Source organism: Neolamprologus multifasciatus, chromosome 13 (genome assembly GCF_963576455.1).
Source record: "Neolamprologus multifasciatus chromosome 13, fNeoMul1.2, whole genome shotgun sequence".
Lineage (NCBI taxonomy): Eukaryota > Metazoa > Chordata > Actinopteri > Cichliformes > Cichlidae > Neolamprologus > Neolamprologus multifasciatus.
Window position 1 is genome coordinate 19,358,561 of NC_140451.1, and position 18,564 is coordinate 19,377,124.

Genomic DNA, 18,564 nt, shown 5'->3' on the forward strand with positions numbered 1-18,564 from the left:
ATATTTCAAATGCCTAATTAATGAAGATGAAAATTGTCACATTTCTATCAATCTCTGTGTTATTTCATTCTCAACTGGTAATAGATGCAAATTTAAAATCAGATATTTTTGCATTGAAATTAGACTATATAGAAACATACAACGTGGGCAATCGACGTTTTTATTTTATTTTTTTATTTGTGTGTGTGTGTGTGTGTGTGTGTGTGTGTGTGTGTGTGTGTGTGTGTGTGTGTGTGTGTGTGTGTGTGTGTGTGTGTATTTACATTGTCCCATACAGGAGCAATCTGAAAATGGTGGTGGTCATGTGCTATTAAAAGAAAGAAAGAACGAAAAAAGGAAAGAAAGAAAGAAAGAAAGAAAGAAGAAGAAGAAGAAGAAGAAGAAGAAGAAGAAGAAGAAGAGGGGTTTGTCTTGTCCTCTTTGAAGCCATCAGACCCTCCCTCTGTCTCTCTCTTCTGTGTCTTTACATTTCCACACAGTGAACGTATTAAATATAGTTATCAAGATTAGCCTGTAATTTCCGTCGTAGTACACAAGCTTAATATTTACATTCCCAATAGAGTGTAGGGCCTATTTGTTGATGACGAACCTAAAGGATGTGTAAACAGTTTAACCTCTACCAGCATCATTCAAAAACACTGACGAAAATTAATTCTCTGAAATATATTCAAATCAAATGTTCTTATGTTGTTTTCCACGAGCTCAGAAATTCTTTACTGTGTAAATCAGGCAAGGGGAAAAAAGGAAAATCGAAAACAATAATCGTATTAGGTCCTTGGTGGCTGTTGTTTTAAAAGGGGTGAAGTCAGGACTAACAGTTTCTTAATTATCACGCCGTTTGTTTTGCTGTAGTGCTGTGACACGGGGACGTCATCGTGGCACTACAGAGAAGTATGGGGGCAAATAGGGGTGTTGTGGGCGAAATAGCAGCAGCTTTAGGGCAAAAGTGCATTGATGTGTGAAATTACAGCCCATGGTGCTACATATTGTACCAGAAGCTCCCTTCCCAAAAAATGCAGAAACAAAAAAAAAAAAAAAAACGTGGAGGGAAAAAAAGGTGGAAAAAATAGGAATAGTCCTCAAACGTGTCCAGAGGGCAGCTGGACGCAACACAAACTGCCGCCATGAAGTCCACAAAACTTCTAAATAACAGCCAAAGATTGCGGTTGTTGTGCTTGCTGTGCCAGTCAAAAACAAACGTACAAAAATTCAGCTGAATGCAATGCTAGGTGACTGCTCAGGCACACCATTCACTGGAAAACACAACTTACAGTTCACTATCATCCAACCTATTTATAGAAAACAAAGTGACACCATTCTGATGGATAACCTGAAAAATGCATTAACACGTAGAAGTTAATGTTAACCTCACGCTGCAGCTCATGCAGGTGAGTACGCTTTAAATCTCCTTTGATTCCATGTTTTTTCCCCTCCTTTTCTGACGGATTGAGTTCCTCCAAAGAAATGATTACGAGTGCGTAATTGGCAGTACTCTTACCACACCAACCTTTGACCCGACCAGCCTCAGCAGCGTCAGCCCTCCTTCCTATACCTGTCTGCCTCCATGAGCGCGGTGGGCTGTGTAACCTACTGTATGAGCGCCATCTACAGAGCGGTGCTGCACACAGGCCCAGGAGTAGATGATGATGATGGTGATGATGATGGCCTGCTGACTGACGCTCCCCTGCACACCTCACACACCACTTCTCTGACCACACACGCACACACATATGGGTAAATAAGGTTTGGCAGTTTCTGAATGTGAAAACTTTATTTGTATTTAACCAGCTCCAACATATTTTTAACGTGTATTTAGGAGCAGAAAAAAATAAAGCAAGGAAATGCTTTCATATAGATTTTGGTGCAAAAGTTCACGAAATTCCTTTTTAGCCATTTTCCCAAGCTTACAAAGTTGGCTAAATAAAACGCGGAGGGTTTCGTCTTATCTTTGTTTAATTTACAAGAAAATTGTACCATCTGTAATTATGTAATAATGATTCTTTGAGGTGTCTGCGTGTTTTTTTAGGCTCTGCTATAACAAAAATCTTCACTGTGTTTGTGTTGGTAGTCCTCTGACTGAAAGCGTCCGACCAACATGGCTTTAAAGTAGCCTGACAGCGCGTTACCTCTTTTCTACCTCCTGCCTTTAATTTCCTTGATTCTTTACCCCAAAGTCTCATCATTTCCCATTTCGTCTCCCTCCCCTTCCTGGCTGTCGGATGCAGGGACCTCCTCATTTGAGCTGCAGGTTTTTACGTGGGCGAATCACAAAGTGTTGGAATCTATTGCCTTTGTCTGACAAGTCATCCATCTCTATGCAAGGGGATCTGTGGGATGGAGGTAGGAGGGGGGGTGAACTGTGGGACTGCAGCTTTTAGAAACAGACACACAAGGAGAGGGGTTTCATTTTCTGCCCAAAGCTTCGTTCAGGCACAGCCCATTCTGGAGGAGAGGGGGACTCGCTGCTCTGTACTTCGCCGTGTCCATGTTGTTGTCATCTCCGCCCCTATCTGATTAAACCACAGAGCCTGCCGGTCCACCACGCCGTCAGAGGAGAGGGATTTTTTTTTTCTTCCGGTCGCAGATTCCTGAGCGGAGCAGTGGAGACTCGGTTTTACGCTTCTGTTTTCCTCATGATGTCCCTTAAAAACAAACAGTGACCCGATTCGAGCCAATGTTTCCGCGACTGGTGCGCTCTGCACACGCGTGGGTCATGCACTGCACCTGACAGCCCCTTCTGCAGACTTTTGAGTTTAGACTTTTTTTTTTATTCCAGGAGGAAAACTTAGCATCGCGCCCAAGAAGTTCTTCACTGCTTGTTCACCGCGGACTCTTCCCACACGGACTGTGTTACACCAACATCTAAATCCTTGATTGTTTTTTTTCTTTTTGTCATTTAAGCTGCATCACCGAGGCGAAACGGCGACCTCAGTCGATTACCTTTCTTTCCTTTGCTATCCCATGGATATTCACTGCAAAGCAGACCCCTTCTCAGCGATGCACCGTGAGTATGCTGAATTAGTTTAGAAACCAAAAACATGTCTGTCATCTGACTCTACTTTTTAGCGCACAAAAAGAAAAAAAACGATCCTGTGCACTTGCAATGATTGCGCTCTAATTTAAATAGAAATGAAACAATTACGATAGCGAAATGTAAGGTGATTGATATTTTTTATTGGGCTTCGCTGTTTTCCCCCCTATTGTCCAATGAAATGTACACGATTCTCACATCTAAAATCTTGCTACCTTTACTTTTTTTTTTTCAAATTGATTTTTTCCCCCACTGGTTGACTTAAAAGGCTAATTGTAAAAATATAGTTTTAGCAGTTTTTGACGTTAATTTTATGATAATATAATGCAGAGTAAATAATAACAGATGGCTGATGAATTAAAATGAAAAAACGGAACACTTCTGACTTATTTTTAAACCCACGTGGGTGAAATCCGCTTTTATTTGTGTGTTTTTAGTTTATTATCTTTAAACTTTATTAACCCTGAGGTTGGTTGTGGGAAATATGTAGGTCTGTATTTAAGACACAAGTGGAGGGGGGAGGATTTAAAAAGAAAAGAGTTAATTTAAATACAAAGCTTTTATTACCTGGGAAATCACCTGCCACATTCAGGCTACTTTTAGGGAGGCAGGGAGCACGCTGTGTGCAAATGGATGTAGCCTTAACGTTTCACTTTATTAACAATCTCTCACTTTGGATTCGGATGGTAAAGAATTAAAGTGACGACAGAGTTTAGAAAGCGTCTGCTTTTTTCTGCTTATTTTTTCCTCGCGTATTCCTCCATATGATATGCGTAAAAGAAGACCCGGACTCTGTGTGAATTATTTATCCCCACCTCCTTCGCACAATCCGCGTTTGTAATATGAGTTATCAAAGCTTGTTTTAATTATTTACAATAATTGTGCAAGGAAAATTAAACAGGTTGAAACGTAATATCTGCGACATGTGTTAGGCTGCAGGAGGGAGGAGATCCTTTTGGAAAATATTGCCCAACCAAGCCAGTGAGCAGGGACAGAGGAGATCCTGGAAATGAAAAAGAAAAAGTAGATAGATTTTATTTTTAAATTGTGATTTTTTTTTTCTTTTATATTTCACTGTTACATTTGCTGGACAAAAATCCTCTAAAAATTGAATGTTTTAAAATTAGTTTAAAATTGTGGCAGCTTTAATTCATTTATTATTATTATTATTATTATTATTATTATTATTATTATTATTATTATTATTATTATTATTATTGAAGAGCATCAGAGTTCGCTAATATTCAGATTTGCGTCACATTGTGTGTGTTAGCGCTACTTTGATTTCATTTACTCTGAAAATTCAACACACACACAGTAGAGGGCTGATGAGCACACACAGCGGATGTGTGTTCTGCAGGTATGTAATGTTATGTCCCCTCCTCGTGTTGCTGTTGTATCCCACGCAGGGCACGGCGGTGTGAACCAGCTCGGCGGGGTGTTTGTGAACGGCAGACCCCTTCCCGACGTGGTGAGGCAGCGGATCGTGGAGCTGGCCCACCAGGGCGTCCGGCCCTGCGACATCTCCAGACAGCTACGGGTCAGTCACGGCTGTGTCAGCAAAATCCTCGGCAGGTAAAAGGGGGGATACACTACCAAACAGAGCCCTGTGTGTGTCAAACATCAATCTTCTATAGCTGCTATATGCGCACCCAGCTCTATTTCAGCCTCAGTCATCGGTTATATAGGCAGGTCATTTTTTTCTCTCCCTTTCTTTCTTTCTCTCTCTCTCCCTCTCTCTTTTTTCTTGAACGCAGCAGTTCTGTGTCACAGATTTTCAATCCATCACCTGCAGCCCCACAAGAGAAAAGCATCATAATCATGAAATAAATGTTAAGAGGGGAGTTTACAGCTAAATATTAATGAGAAAAAATATCCCAGAGAAATATGAGGCTGGCTGTCGGTGACGAATAAATGGTGCTATCACTTCTCTACAAAAAAAAAGACAGAAAGAAAGAAAGAAAGAGAGAAAGAAAGAAAGAAAGAAAGAAAGAAAGAAAGAAAGAAAGAAAGAAAGAAAGAACCTCGAATTGGAATAAAAGCGGCAAAATCCAGAAAACTACCACAATCTACCCAAACTCGCCTTTGAGCATCAGATGTTACTGTGAGAAATAAACGCCAAATATATACTTTCCGTTCCTATATTTGTCCATCGGTGTAAAAAATAAAGAAATATGAGCAATTAGGTAATTTTACTTCAGAGCACAAATGCTGTGAGATAATATTCTGACATATATTTTTTTCAGCTATCAGAAGGCATTTCAGAGGTATTTCATTTCACACACACTGTATGTTTGTCACCAACATTTACCAGTAGGTTATGGTGGCATGTAGTGCATGCTACTGTAAGCTTATGCAGACTGGAAATGAGGTCCAGACTGCGCTCTTACAGCTAAACTATCCTTTGTTCTGTCCTTCTCACTGCTCATATTGTTTAATTTTAATTATACTGCTTTTTTCGTTGAAAATCCGCTTTGTGCGCCTTCCAGCTGACACTTAATTAGGCCCATATAACAGCACACTTGCAGGCCAATTAATAGATTAATGCCGCCATAATGTTCGTAGGTATTTTTTTTTTCTTTAGCCTATATGTAACTGCAGAAGATCGATGGAGATTGTTTCCACACAAACGATTTTGTTAAAGCCACCTTTCTCACTGATCACACGACTGATTTAAATAAAGGAGGGATCCATTCAGGAACACTCGCTCTGTCCCCATGCAGGTACTATGAAACCGGCAGTATTAAACCCGGGGTTATTGGTGGCTCCAAACCAAAGGTTGCAACTCCAAAAGTGGTGGACAAAATTGCAGAATATAAACGGCAGAATCCAACCATGTTCGCTTGGGAAATAAGGGACCGACTACTGGCTGAGGGCGTCTGCGACAATGACACGGTTCCCAGCGTTTCATCCATCAACAGGTAGGTGGCACGGCTTTATTTTATTTCTTAGAAGGCGCGCTAAACTGCGCCAAAGCGCGCAAACTCTTCCAGGAACAAAGCTGTGAACGTATTTCTTTTTTTGCGTGCAAGTGATGGAAAAAAACAGGGGGGAACAGATAAAAAAAAATCAGAAAGGGACTTTTTGTCGTTTACCAAACTTAAAAAAATAAAAGTGTAGCTTTTTTATCCCCACATACAAGGCTAAAACGAGCCTGTTAGGGGTGGTCTCATAAGTGCAATTCAATCCCCTGTGCGGCCCTGCGCAACACAGCCAGCACGGCCGCTGAGGCTGGAGCCGCGAAGAATCACATCTGTCTCGATAAAAACCGATCAATACAGCGTAACCAGATCCAGAGGCAGAAGGAAATACCCAACAAAGTCGTTCAATACGCGGACCACAGAGGCGGCAGCACCATCTTTATTGCCAGCCAAATGGAGGAAGAGAGTGACAGCAGACCACATAGGCTTTTACAGGACAGTTTGTAAAATTATTATTATTATTATTGTTATTATTATTATTATTAGTAGTAGTAGTAGTAGTATTAGTATTATTAGTATTATTATGTAGTGGTGGTAGGAGCTGATTTAACTACAGAATTACAGTTTAAATCAAGTAATGTAGAAACTGCAAGAAAAAAAATAACATTCGTCCAGAAACAGAGGTGATCTGCGGGTATTTGTGGGATAAGGGAGTTTCTGTTCCACGAAAACAGCGAAAGCAGTAGACACCCTACACCTTCACCTTTCCACATGAAGCAGGACAGCAGCAGACAAAGTGTCTTTAGACAGAGGACTCTGGTGAAAAAAATCCCCTCTGCATGTGTGCAAAGTGAAAAAGCCCGCAGTGCCTGCCAGTGATGAACTTTGGTTAGGAGGCACTGTTCCAGAGAGCTGGTCATCAGCATTACATTTTAATGAGCTAAAGAGAGTCTCATAACACAAGCAGCTAAATGCAGGAGATGGATGAATCTTTGCTAAATTTAAATTTTAAAAAAACAACAACAACAACAACAGAAAGATAGGGAGAGGAAAATAGCAGAAAATCACATGGCTTTGGAAATTATATCTTCAATAGGTTTTTAGCACTATTGTGTGTTTGCACCTGTTGTTTCTAAAACCACAGCAGTTTGTAATCCATTTTATGTCTAGTTTTTTTGTTTTGTTTTGTTTTGTTTTACAAAAGTAAAAAAACAATTTTTGATAATCTGCTCAGTTTGAACTTTGTGGAACAGCAGGACAGGGAGGAACATGTCCTTTGAAACCGTATTAATAATTAACTCTTAGACTTTGTTGCACTGCACAAATCTGCATTTTTTTCATTCCTTAAACATGGCATCACAAATCAAAACATAGCAATCAGTGAGCCATACTCCACTTTTATTCCCTAAAGTCTTTCTTGGCATTGAAAAGAAGTTAACTGGCACTTTTAGCAAAATCTTCTCTTTACTTGAGTGATTGCTCTGTATAATTGTCAAAGTACTGGCTTTTTAAAATATTAGCTTAATTTCTTGCTTGCTGATGTTAAAGGGAGGAATGGGAATGGTGTGGAGGAGGAAGAAAAGAACGAATAGAAGTATTAGAGCCAGTCAAGAGGACTGAAAGGGAGAGCGGACCCCTGGTGGTCTTTGTGGTTAAGGATCTGACCTCTGCTCTGTTGACTAAAGAGGATGTCCTGGCTTTAAACACATTTTTCCTGCATTAATTATTAAAGATTACACAGAGACTGGGTTGCACTTTGTTTTGTTGTCGCAGAGAGAGGAGTTTCCATCCGCTGCACCATGCCCAGTGGACAAAGGCATACCCATGAGCGGCTTTCAATCATATTGATCCACATTTTAATACTTCTTTGGGGATTACAATTTTTTTTACAACTGTGAAACACCAAAGTCGTTAATTCATCCATCCAAATTGCTTATTCAATATCAACAACATAGACTCGAAACAAAGTCCTTGAATTTATGAGACTCCCTCGAGTCATGAGGTCAGATAACTGTTGTGGTGAGATGTTAGAAATTCAAATATGATATTGATGTGTGTTTTCTGGAGGAGACTACCTGCCTTTGTTGCCCCGCCTGAAGGAGAGAGCACGGCGGACACATGAGATAGTGAGGGGAATGAAAAGAGTCTGATGTACATTTTTGCCCCTGAGGACGTTAACCCCATAGATGCCTGATTCAGAACTGATAGCTTATTGCCAGATGCCACGTGTGAGCGCCATTCGCCTCATTTGCAGTCTGTAAAAGTCCGTTTGTGTCACATACCTCTAAAGTGAGAGGGCACACAATACTGCCTGTTATTCAATGATCTCACGTTGAGCTGTCAATCAGAACATTACCATAGTCACAGTTTAATGTAATGCGATCATGCCCCATAAGAGCTGAGCTTGTGCAAATCCCACTGTGCTCATCTTCCTAAAAGAAATACAGCAATCATCAGATTTACTGTAAAATAAATTTTGCCTTCATTTGTTTTAATTACAGCTTGCTTTAGTTTTTTTTTTATTTACTTATGAAGTGTACAACAGATTAATCGGCACCGGAGGTGACAGCAGTCTCAGCTTCAGCAAATAAGATGCTATTGGTTTCCTTTCACAAATAATGTATGGTTCACAATTTGCATTTGCTGTTCCTCTCTGCCATTTGTTGTCAGTTTTTCTATCTGGGAGTTCCAATCAATAGGGTCTGATCCTCGGTCAGCCCGGGGGATTCCTGCGTGCTACACTCGGCGAGTGAAAAAAGGGCAAAAAAAAGTGAGAAATACAGAAATAAATCGGCGACGAGTAAAGAAAGACAGAAAGAAAAGTAAGAGATGGGGGTTTGAAAGGCAGCTATTGCAAAGTACAGTAAAGCTGATAGCACACTGGACAGTAAAGAGAGTTGAAATGAGAAAAGAGGATGAGAGTGGGAGAGAGAGAGAGGAGAGCAAGGAGAAAAGAGGGAGTGGGGAGCAGGAGAGGCAGATTATTAGAGTTGGCCAGGTAGAGCCAGTGAAGCTGATCATTGAGGTGAATTGATGTGATTTCATGCTTTGTTTGCAAGATCATTCAGACCAAAGTGCAATGAAGACTTTCCCGCCACATCACATCTTACTGCTATAGGGACTTTATCATATTTCTACCCTCAGAATCCAGCTAGATTGAATCCAGAGTCTCAGGGGGCAGCCCCCATTCAGTCTTGCACAGGAGACGAGAGATTGCTCCTAAAGCCCCGAGATTGGCTATTGGTGACAGGGGCCTGAATATGAGGATACAAGTGCCTCAAACGATGGAGCACTTGTACATGCACAGATGTAAGTGGACGTGATGTGTCATGTTTAAATGTCCTGTGGCGGACCAGTACGGTGTAAAATCTCAATGCTTTGAAAGCACTATTGATTGATCCGTGTGTGTTGTTCCCCTTACCAGGATTATCCGCACCAAAGTCCAGCAGCAATTCCACCCATCCCCTGACGGATCTGTTACACCACTCTCCACGCCCGGCCATACCATAGGTGAGCATCAATACGGCTACACAGGCCAATCAAACGAGCAAATCAGGGCTGCAGAAAGAATAAGAAACAAAAAAAAAACTACACATGAACACATATTAACCCACGTTAACCTGAAGAGACACACAAACACACACAGTATTGCATGCGCATTCTAACTCCGCTTTCTCCGTCAGTGCCCAGCACAGCCTCCCCTCCTGTGACCAGTGCCTCCAACAATCCCGTAGGATCCTACTCCATCAACGGCATTCTGGGTATCCCCCGCTCCAATGGTGAGAAGAGGAAACGAGACGATGGTAAGGGAGACATAAGATCCCTTTGTTTGCCATCCTTTTAATTCTTTTCATCACTCATCTCCTACTTTTTTCCTGTGTGTGAAGAAGATGGCATTTATGACAGCGCTGCAGCCAAGTGTGTTTTTGTGTGCTGTCTCCAGTGACTTGTTATGCTGTATATCAGGCGGGATGAGAGTTGCGAGAGTGCTGTGATTCAATCAGCTTTTCGATGCCCTACGTTTTACCATACGCCTACAGAGCTGTATCTCAATTTTATACCACGCTCAGATGTATTGTAGATATCCCATACAGCTGTCATACAACTCTAAAGCCCTTCGGAAAAGGCATCAACGCTGCTGCTCCGTGCTTTTATTCCAGTAAAGTAACAAACAGCAGAAAAAGTAGCTCTTTTGAAATTTCCTGCTTTGATCCTGTCACACAAGTCATGATTTATCATTATGCACTATATTTTTTTTAAAAGATAAGGATTGATTGATTTGATTATGATTTTAATTATATTTTTTCCATGATGATTCATTAAAATAATTTTAAGTATATTAAAACATCCCAAAATGAAGTATTTTTTACTAGCAGGGGGCAGCCAGCGAATAGATCTATATACACCCAAAGATTAAGTGAAAGCCTATCCAGTCCAAGCCAGAATTTCTCATTCCGAGGTAAAGCTAGAGAGTGGACACACACACACACTGCCTGAGGGCTAATAGATTATCGGTTGTGCAAACAATTGGCTTTTTTAATGCCTATGAATTAACATGTCCCTGGTGGAGGCTTGAACAGGTGTAGGAACAGACCGGTGGAGGCAGGGAAGGGGCTGTGTGTGTGTGTTTGTGCTTGTGTGTATGTGTACAAGTGTGATTCTGTGCTTTGAGGTGGCTGATGGGATGTTGAAAATGATCTCAAAGAGCACTTATCAAAACAGGCCACTTCCTTCTTTTATGTTTCTGTCTCTTTAGTTCTCTGGAGTGGCAACCACTTGGATGGGAGGAAAATAGGACATTGTAAGTTTAAGTTAGACAACCTTCTCTTTTGCTTTGGTCAAACAGATCACAATACTCTCACGCACTCTATTTGCTCTTCCAGGGTAATGAGCTTATGAGGTGTGGTGTGGCGGGGAAGACTTTTTCACACAGATTATCTCCCTAGTAATGAAAACGAATAAAGCTAAATAGACTAGAAAATCATGTTTTCCATAGATTGTCATAAACACAATGCAGTTTGTTGCAAAAACAAATGTATATTTGCTAACGACTATTTTTGTCATTTCTATTCAAACTGGCTTGTGATATAAAAGTTCCAGTGCAGTTTTTTTGTATTTGGATATTTAATTAAGTAATTTCATTTAATTATTAACCCCTCATATTTTAGAATTATAACGTCTTTTTTTTTTATTACCAAAAAATAAATAGGCACACCTATACAGCAGAAAATATCCATTTTGTTAAAGCTAAAATGTTAACATGCTTTTTTGTCTCTTGTAAAAATATAATTAATTTGGGGGAAAACGTTAAGCAAGATTAGAAACAAAAGATGATCAGTGCAGGAAAGAGTTTGATTTTTAAATCTACGAATAACTGACTGGACTTTGCACGTCTGTATACCAGTAATTCCTTTAATGCTTGTGCCTACGTTGTGATAATCTGACCATGCTAAATGAAAAACCATTGCACACTTTTTGTGCTGATGGTGGTTGCTGGTGATCCTGCTGTGGTTGAAGTCAGTGGTTGCCCTTTTAGGAAGAAAAAGGTCCCCATTACTGCAGGGCTGTAGAGATAATGTAGTGTGACACGCGTTATGTACACCAGGTCCCCGTAAGACGAGCTTCAGGGACATAGGTGCCATAAGAGCTATTAATCTGTCCTTGTCATGTGTTATTGCAAATTAAAAGTAGCATGTTACACTGGACGGCTTTGAGTGAAGATGGGAGGAGGAGAGACAAGAGGAGCAGGGGAATTTGTGAAAAAGAAGTGGGTTTATGAGGGAAGGAGGGAACAAGGAGGTCCAGGCAGCCTCACTGAGAATTGAGCAAGGATTAATTTTAGGATCTGTGCATGCCTGCGAACACACCTATGCATGGAAATGTGTCTTTTATGTGTTTGTGCGTAACTTCGTGGCTTCCGATGCTCTTCACATAGTGAACATAGTGACATTTAAAAAGAATTTGCAATTCTGCAGAGAAAAGCTATTAATTCACAAATTAACATCTCTCCCTCCCTCCCTCCCTTCCTCCCTCCCTCTATCTTGGATGTGCATGCTATCGAAAAGACAAAAGAAATAGCCTTAAGGGGGGAAAAGAGAGAGTCTCAGTCCTATCTGTGGAGAGATTGGTTTGCATGTCTGCAAGCAGCGATACCAATTATGCCAGTGCTGGGAGAATGCGTCTCAATGCACCCCTCTCCTTTGCCCCACCGCTCCCCCCACTCCCTCCTCCCACCACTACTACCACCACCCCACCCTGAATCTATCCATAGCCAGATTTATTTGTGTATCTCATTACAGGAAATGGAATGTTGTTCCTGCCAAATGCATTAATAGTGAAGTGGGGAAATTAGCCTGTTGTACAGCCTGCTCTCACCAAGTCATTTAAACCTATGGTGGAGTTGGAAGCCAAGAAAAGACAGAGAGGATTGGGTGACAACTTCTGTGTGATTGTAAAATGTGTATTACAACGCTATAAGTCCATGCAGTCGTTTGCAAGGTTTGAGCCCTGCGGTAATTTCTCGCAGACTATTTTGAGCTAATTAATATGTCACATACTTGCATGCTATAACTTGTTCTCTTTGTACATCGAAACATGTTTTTATTAGAGCTCCAGCTTAGTGTTTTCTTAGTATTAGTATATACTGACAGGTTACTGCTGACCTTGTTGCTTGTTTGCAGTCAGGTTGATGTGACCTAACTATATGTTTTTCTCATCGCTGGCTCTCCAAGTCCTGTGCAGAGCCCGGTGGAGCTCTGGGGAGGACAGGCAGTAGGGAGCCACGGTGATAAATTAGATAGAGAAAGCAAAGGTCATAACTTGTGATTGTAGCGTGGGTGTGGGATAAGTGTAGAAGGAGCTGATGAGTGTGTGAGTGGGGAGGAAAAAAAAATACGGCCTAGCAGGTTGCTCATTCATGACATAAAACCATGATCATCGGCAGCAGCCGGAATCATATCAACCTTGCTCAATAGCTTGAGGGGGAAAAAATGAATACAGTCACTGTTTTGATTTGTTCACATTTGATATTTGGCCCTTTTGGAGATTGTCCACAATGTATCTTTTAACACATGTGACCCATTTGTGGAGTTTATATCAGTTACTGTATGGATTTAAACCTGGGCCTACACTGGTTGACTAGTCAAGCCACTCCATGACAATGAGTCAATAGAGAATCACTTTAGAAAATAAATGCATCCAGAGCAAGACAGAAAAATGGAATCATGAGCACCATGATGGCCCTGATGGGGTGTGTGTGCGAGAGAGAAAAGCCCAGGTTTGAGAGGGGCCACAGAGCGTAACATAGAGACAAGAGGCTGTTAGGGCCCCGACAGTAGGAGAGGCACAAAAGGGTCCACATTGCATTCCTCCCCCTCCTCCTTCTGTGATCTATCGCTGTCTTTCTCTTCAAGATTTCTTTCCTCCTCTCGTCGTCCCCTTGTTCTTCTTCTTCCTGAGTCTTGTGGTTTAGTTACGTGGCTGTGCGAGCTCCAGCTTACAGTTGTAAACAACATACAATGAGAGCCGTCACAAAAAAATTTAAAGAGAGGAAATTCACTCAGTGGAGAGGAATCATGTCAGAGAAAAGTCAATTATGGGCAGCAATGCAGAGAATTAATGGAGCGATGCATTACTCAGCTTGAGGAGGGAGAAACGGCATGAGAAAAGTAGGGATACGTTAATTGCATTTCTACAAATACTCACCACACAGGGCGGCCGTGTTAAACGGCAGACTGAAAACAGAGGAGGACAAAGAAAAATACAAGATGGGCATAAAACAGTGAGAGAGACTCTGTGGCAAATAGCAAAAAGAATTTCATATATTTTGACGTATGAATATTCCTATGAATTTCTTTTGCAGTTTTTGACGGATTTGTCCAAGTCAAATATTTTCCCCTCAAATCTGACCAATGCAGTGTCTTGCTCAAAGAACCACTAACCCTGCATTCAAAGGCTAAATAACTGCCATCAGATCTTATTAATATTACAAAATATACATTTAAGTGGTTTTATTTATTCATTATAAACTTTCTGTCAAATCTAGTAAATAAAACAAATAAAATAAAATAAGTGGAGATCTGCGAAATCCTGTCAATGCAGCCACGGTGGAAGCAGTGAGAGCAAATATCAAATAAGCATCACTGTGCCTGCTGACAGTCAGTACACTGGTTGGGGTGCTAAATCGAATTAATAAAGCTCTTAAACATGCCACAACATAACAGGATCTTAACAGCCATGGCAGTGTTGCTGCTTCTCTCCCTCTTTCTCCCCCACCCCACCCACCTCTCTCCTTTCCGCTTCAGAGCTTTCATAAATATAGCTAGCTTACAGGGAAGGAGTGTTCACCCTCTGGGTATACCAGTTTGTTTGCGCTCTCTCTCCCCCCCCCTCTCTCTCTCTCTTCCCAAGCTCAACGGCATTTTTTTTTTTTCAAAAAAAACCCATCAACAAATGATCCACAATTTGCGATAGCATCATTCCACCTATCAACAGAGGCCGAGTAAGTAAAGCAGCCTCTGATCTGAGGGACTGCATGTCATTGATTTACAGAGAGAGCCAGCCAGTGCGTAGGAATTCATTTGCCTTTCAAACAAGCCTCCACCTCTACTTTTCTCTGAGTTATCTTATCATATAAACAGGAGAGATGAAAGAGGGACATTAGTGCCACCACACCATCACAGGACCTTAACATCCCCCAAAACACGACAGATACAGCTGAGGTCTTTTTCACAATAGCTACTGTTACTGGGAAAGTGTGTGTGTGTGTGTGTGTGTGTGTGTGTGTGTGTGTGTGTGTGTGTGTGTGTGTGTGTGTGGGTGGTACAAAAGGCTGAAAGTGCAAACATGTGAGTGGTCTGATGGAAGCCTACAATAACTTTTAGATTTAAAATCTCTGAATACATAATGATAAAAAAAAGCACATTTCAACCCAACAAGGTCAAACAGCACCTGTTTAAGCTGATCAAAACAAGACAAAAATTTAATGTGGGAATGTCACCTTTGCAGATTCTTGTTTTTATCTCTGTTTGTCTCCTCACACTTTTGTGTTAAAACAAAGAGACGCAGTCAGACGCTGCTGTGGGAGTGATAAGAGAATACCTGCTGAGACACCCAAAGGGGTTGAAGAAACACTAAGAAAAAGAAACAAACCAGTCAATGAGACACACACACACACACACACACATGCGTGCAGTCTGACAGTCGTGCTTCACACTCCACTTGACACACTGACTGTCAAAAGGATGAATCTGATTTAATGCAGCTATCTTATGATATATAGCAGACGTGAATCTCTAATGCCGAATACTGAAAATAAATGATTTGCTGCTTTTAAAAGGCCAAATCAGTCAATTTTTTAACACATAAATTTGAAAGATACTCGCATATTTTCACAATTACAAAACTGACAAAGTCTCCATCATTAGAAATTTTACAAGGTTACTTGTATAAGAAAAGCTTTAACTCTTTCCCCCATAAAGATGACCTTATCTGTACCCTTAATGATGAGTTTCGACACCTCAGTATTAGAATAGGTACATGCAGATATCACCCCCACTGACCTTAAAAATAACAGAAACTGCTCAGTTCAGAAAAGAGGAACAAGCGTTACTCATAGCAAGCATCCATGGAGGAAAGTGTTGACATCCTGCATTTTAGTTGCTAATTATCAGTCTTGTGTTAAGTAAGTTTCCAGAGAACACAAAAAAATATCTTATGAGGGGAATTTATGTCCTTTCGCTGCCCGTTCAGAGGGCCTGATTAAGTGTATAAGGTGATGTTGAGTATAAACAGGCTCCACATAGTGAATGACAAGCACTTGCTATTGATCAAGCCTTTTTTCTCAGACCAGCTGATGTGAGGTAATTAATGACTCCATTTTCTTCTGTACCGCACACAGCAATTGGGTTTCTTACAGCAAAACTACTGCTCCTCCAACGCTCCACCCAAGGGAGCTGTTTGAAAAAAAGAAAGAAAGAAAAAGCCAGAGCTAAAATATTCTGTTAACTCATGGTAAGAAAACACATGTGGCAGGAGAAAAATCAGATTCCTTCATAAGGCAAAAGTCAATATATTTTAGCAGTGAAACACACACACACACGCTCTCTCCCATCTACACATAACACACACTCATACCCAATTGCAGTCCTCTATTCCATTCTCTCCATGGATCTATTTCTTGGTGCGAATCGGGTTCATCCTCTGGCCTCAGCCATTGAGAAAAGGTCAAGCAGCCGAGCAGAATGGCAATAACGCCCCTGAAATGGTACCATCAGTGGAACATGATTGATCAATTGAATTCCATAGCACAGAAAAATGTGGGATTAAGTAGAGTATTATACGCACAATGAGTTGAGGCATGATGTTCATTCCAAGTTCATTTCGCCTCCCTCCTCTGCTAGCGGATCAGGCAATCAATAGCGGCCTTGCATATCATATATCACCGCTGGCTCGCCCAGGAGAGAACATAATCTGCTGCAAATTTAGAATGACAGATTTGTACGGGAGCTAAAGCCCTCATCCGCTGTTGGTGGCGCAGTATAGGGAGGAAGGGGAGGGTGGTGGGAGGCAGCCAGGAGAGTGGAGGGGAATGCTGGCTGGAGGTTTTAACTTTAGATCTTTTTTTTTTTTTCATTCAGTGCTCAGGACATGATGAGTGAGCAGAGGGAGAGCTGCAGCCGCGGCAGTGGACTCCCTGGCCGAGTTGATAGGGTCAGAGATCAGAAGAACGAGGGAAGCACAGGCTCATTTGTTTATATAGAGTGTGACCAAGTGAGGAAATGCATATGATTGCCCCCGGACACCCCGTCCTCATTCGGCCCTGAGTCCCATCCCCACTCCATTCTGTTTTCCACAGGACAGGTAATATGTGGGGGATGGAAAGAGAAGGAAGAGAGACAGAGAGAGGGAAGGGTAATATGTTCAGGAAGAAATAGTACAGTTAAATAATGGCTCTCCATTTCCCGCCGGCAGAATGAGAGGCTCTGGATGTAATCGCCAGCCCTACTTTCTCTTCCTGAAGCACACGGTCTGCCTTACAAGTATATATTTGCACTGAAGGTAATCCATCAATTACCATGGACCTATCACATGATGACCATGCTGATGGTGGCTGCAAGGAGTGGCAGGGGGGAGGTAGAGGATTGCTTGAGTGAGTGTATGTGTGAGAGAAGGAAAGAGCGAGAGAGTAAGAGAGAGACAGGAAAAAACAGGGGGAGATAAAAGCCAGACATGATGGTGGGTTTCCCTGAATTTACTATTGCGCCTCATGCCATCACTATCACACTCGCTGAGCTCTAATATTTTTTTGTTTGTTTTTATCCTCGTAATGCTAGCCTGCTAGAAGTAAAGTATGAAGTAAAAAGACTGGATCCACATCCTCATACCAGTGTTGCCCCCCTCGTCCATTCCCTTTTTTTCATCTCTTCCTTTCTTTAGATGGCTCTGATGGTTCGGGCCCCGGCAGCGACTCTCAGGGCAGTGTGGAAAGTTTAAGAAAGCACCTGCGGGCGGATGCCTTCACCCAGCAGCAGCTGGAGGCCCTCGACCGTGTGTTTGAAAGGCCTTCTTATCCTGATGTCTTCCCCACCTCAGAACACATTAAACCCGAGCAGGTTCGACACACACACACGCACATTTCTCCCTACACAATAAGATTTACAGCATTTACACTGATTTCTAACAAGCTGTAGTGAACCCGCGAACGCTCTGACACAGGTGACAAAAAGCTCGGTGCAAATTCTTGCTTGAAGCAACCTGCAAACCCACAGCGGATAACAGCGGATAACCTTTATTTACATTCATTAGACTGTTAAACAACAAGAGACTATTAATTTTTCCATTGGAGCTCTATGTGGGTGCCCATGCAGCCTTAGCAGTGCCCTAATTGAGTTCATTTTCATCTCTCCGCGATCGTGGGGAATTACAGCGGCGATAAATCAGGGGGACAGCCCCTCAGCTGGCTATACAGCCCCTAATGCAGCTAATTACCAAAGTGATTTCTACGGCAAGATCAATACCAAAACGAATTGGAAATGACTTGCAATCACAAAGAGTGGAGGAGAAGGTATTAAAAAGGCGAGAGGGGGGTAGCGGAGGGGGGAGAAAAACGGCGTCAGAATGGTCCAGAAAAATCAGTTTTAATTTAATGTAATATTAATCAGATGGCTTTCCACTCTTTCTTTTTTCTCCCTGTTTCCAGAACCCCCTCCTTTTCTTAAACTGGTGAAAAGGTGGGATATTAGGCTATTAGGGGCTTGTCTGGTGTCTGCGTCAGGGCATTAAAAAGCCATTTTGAAGAGGCCAGGCTGAATAGGCCTCATCCCTCCCACACTTCTGGCAGCCATGTGGTCAGGTCATTCAGGCCCCTCTGCGCTTGCCACTCGCCCTCCGCCCAGCCCTGCCCGGCCCTACCCGCATCCCATCTGCATGACAAAATGACTCTTGTGCTGCTGAGGCCCAGTGGAATAGAGAGGAACATCCAGCCTAGTGCCAGGGAACAGTTGTAAGCACACAATTAGAGTTTATCTGGGATAGAGGCAGACAAGACTGGGGTCACCAGCTTGCCCCTGTGGGACCCCAACCCATTGAGACAAACAGATGCACGCACACACA

General features: G+C 41.9%; 1 protein-coding gene across 9 annotated transcripts in view; it reads left to right on the plus strand.

Moving 5' to 3' along the window:
- Positions 1 to 1,969: 1,969 nt before the first annotated feature.
- pax2a (paired box 2a) overlaps positions 1,970 to 18,564 on the plus strand; it is a 29,637-nt gene continuing 13,042 nt past the window's right edge. Inside the window, exons 1-8 of one of the 9 annotated variants that reach the window (XM_085182966.1) lie at positions 1,970 to 3,004; positions 4,441 to 4,606; positions 5,278 to 5,298; positions 5,755 to 5,952; positions 9,377 to 9,462; positions 9,636 to 9,755; positions 10,709 to 10,753; positions 17,389 to 17,564. In XM_085182966.1, the coding sequence (XP_085039092.1) occupies positions 2,962 to 3,004; positions 4,441 to 4,606; positions 5,278 to 5,298; positions 5,755 to 5,952; positions 9,377 to 9,462; positions 9,636 to 9,755; positions 10,709 to 10,753; positions 17,389 to 17,564 (855 nt within the window). In that variant the 5' untranslated portion in view covers positions 1,970 to 2,961. Of the gene's footprint in view, positions 3,005 to 4,440; positions 4,607 to 5,127; positions 5,130 to 5,277; positions 5,299 to 5,717; positions 5,953 to 9,376; positions 9,463 to 9,635; positions 9,756 to 10,708; positions 10,754 to 17,388; positions 17,565 to 18,564 lie in introns of all 9 variants that reach the window. The other 8 variants (XM_085182965.1, XM_085182967.1, XM_085182960.1 and 5 more) reach the window with 8 other exon arrangements.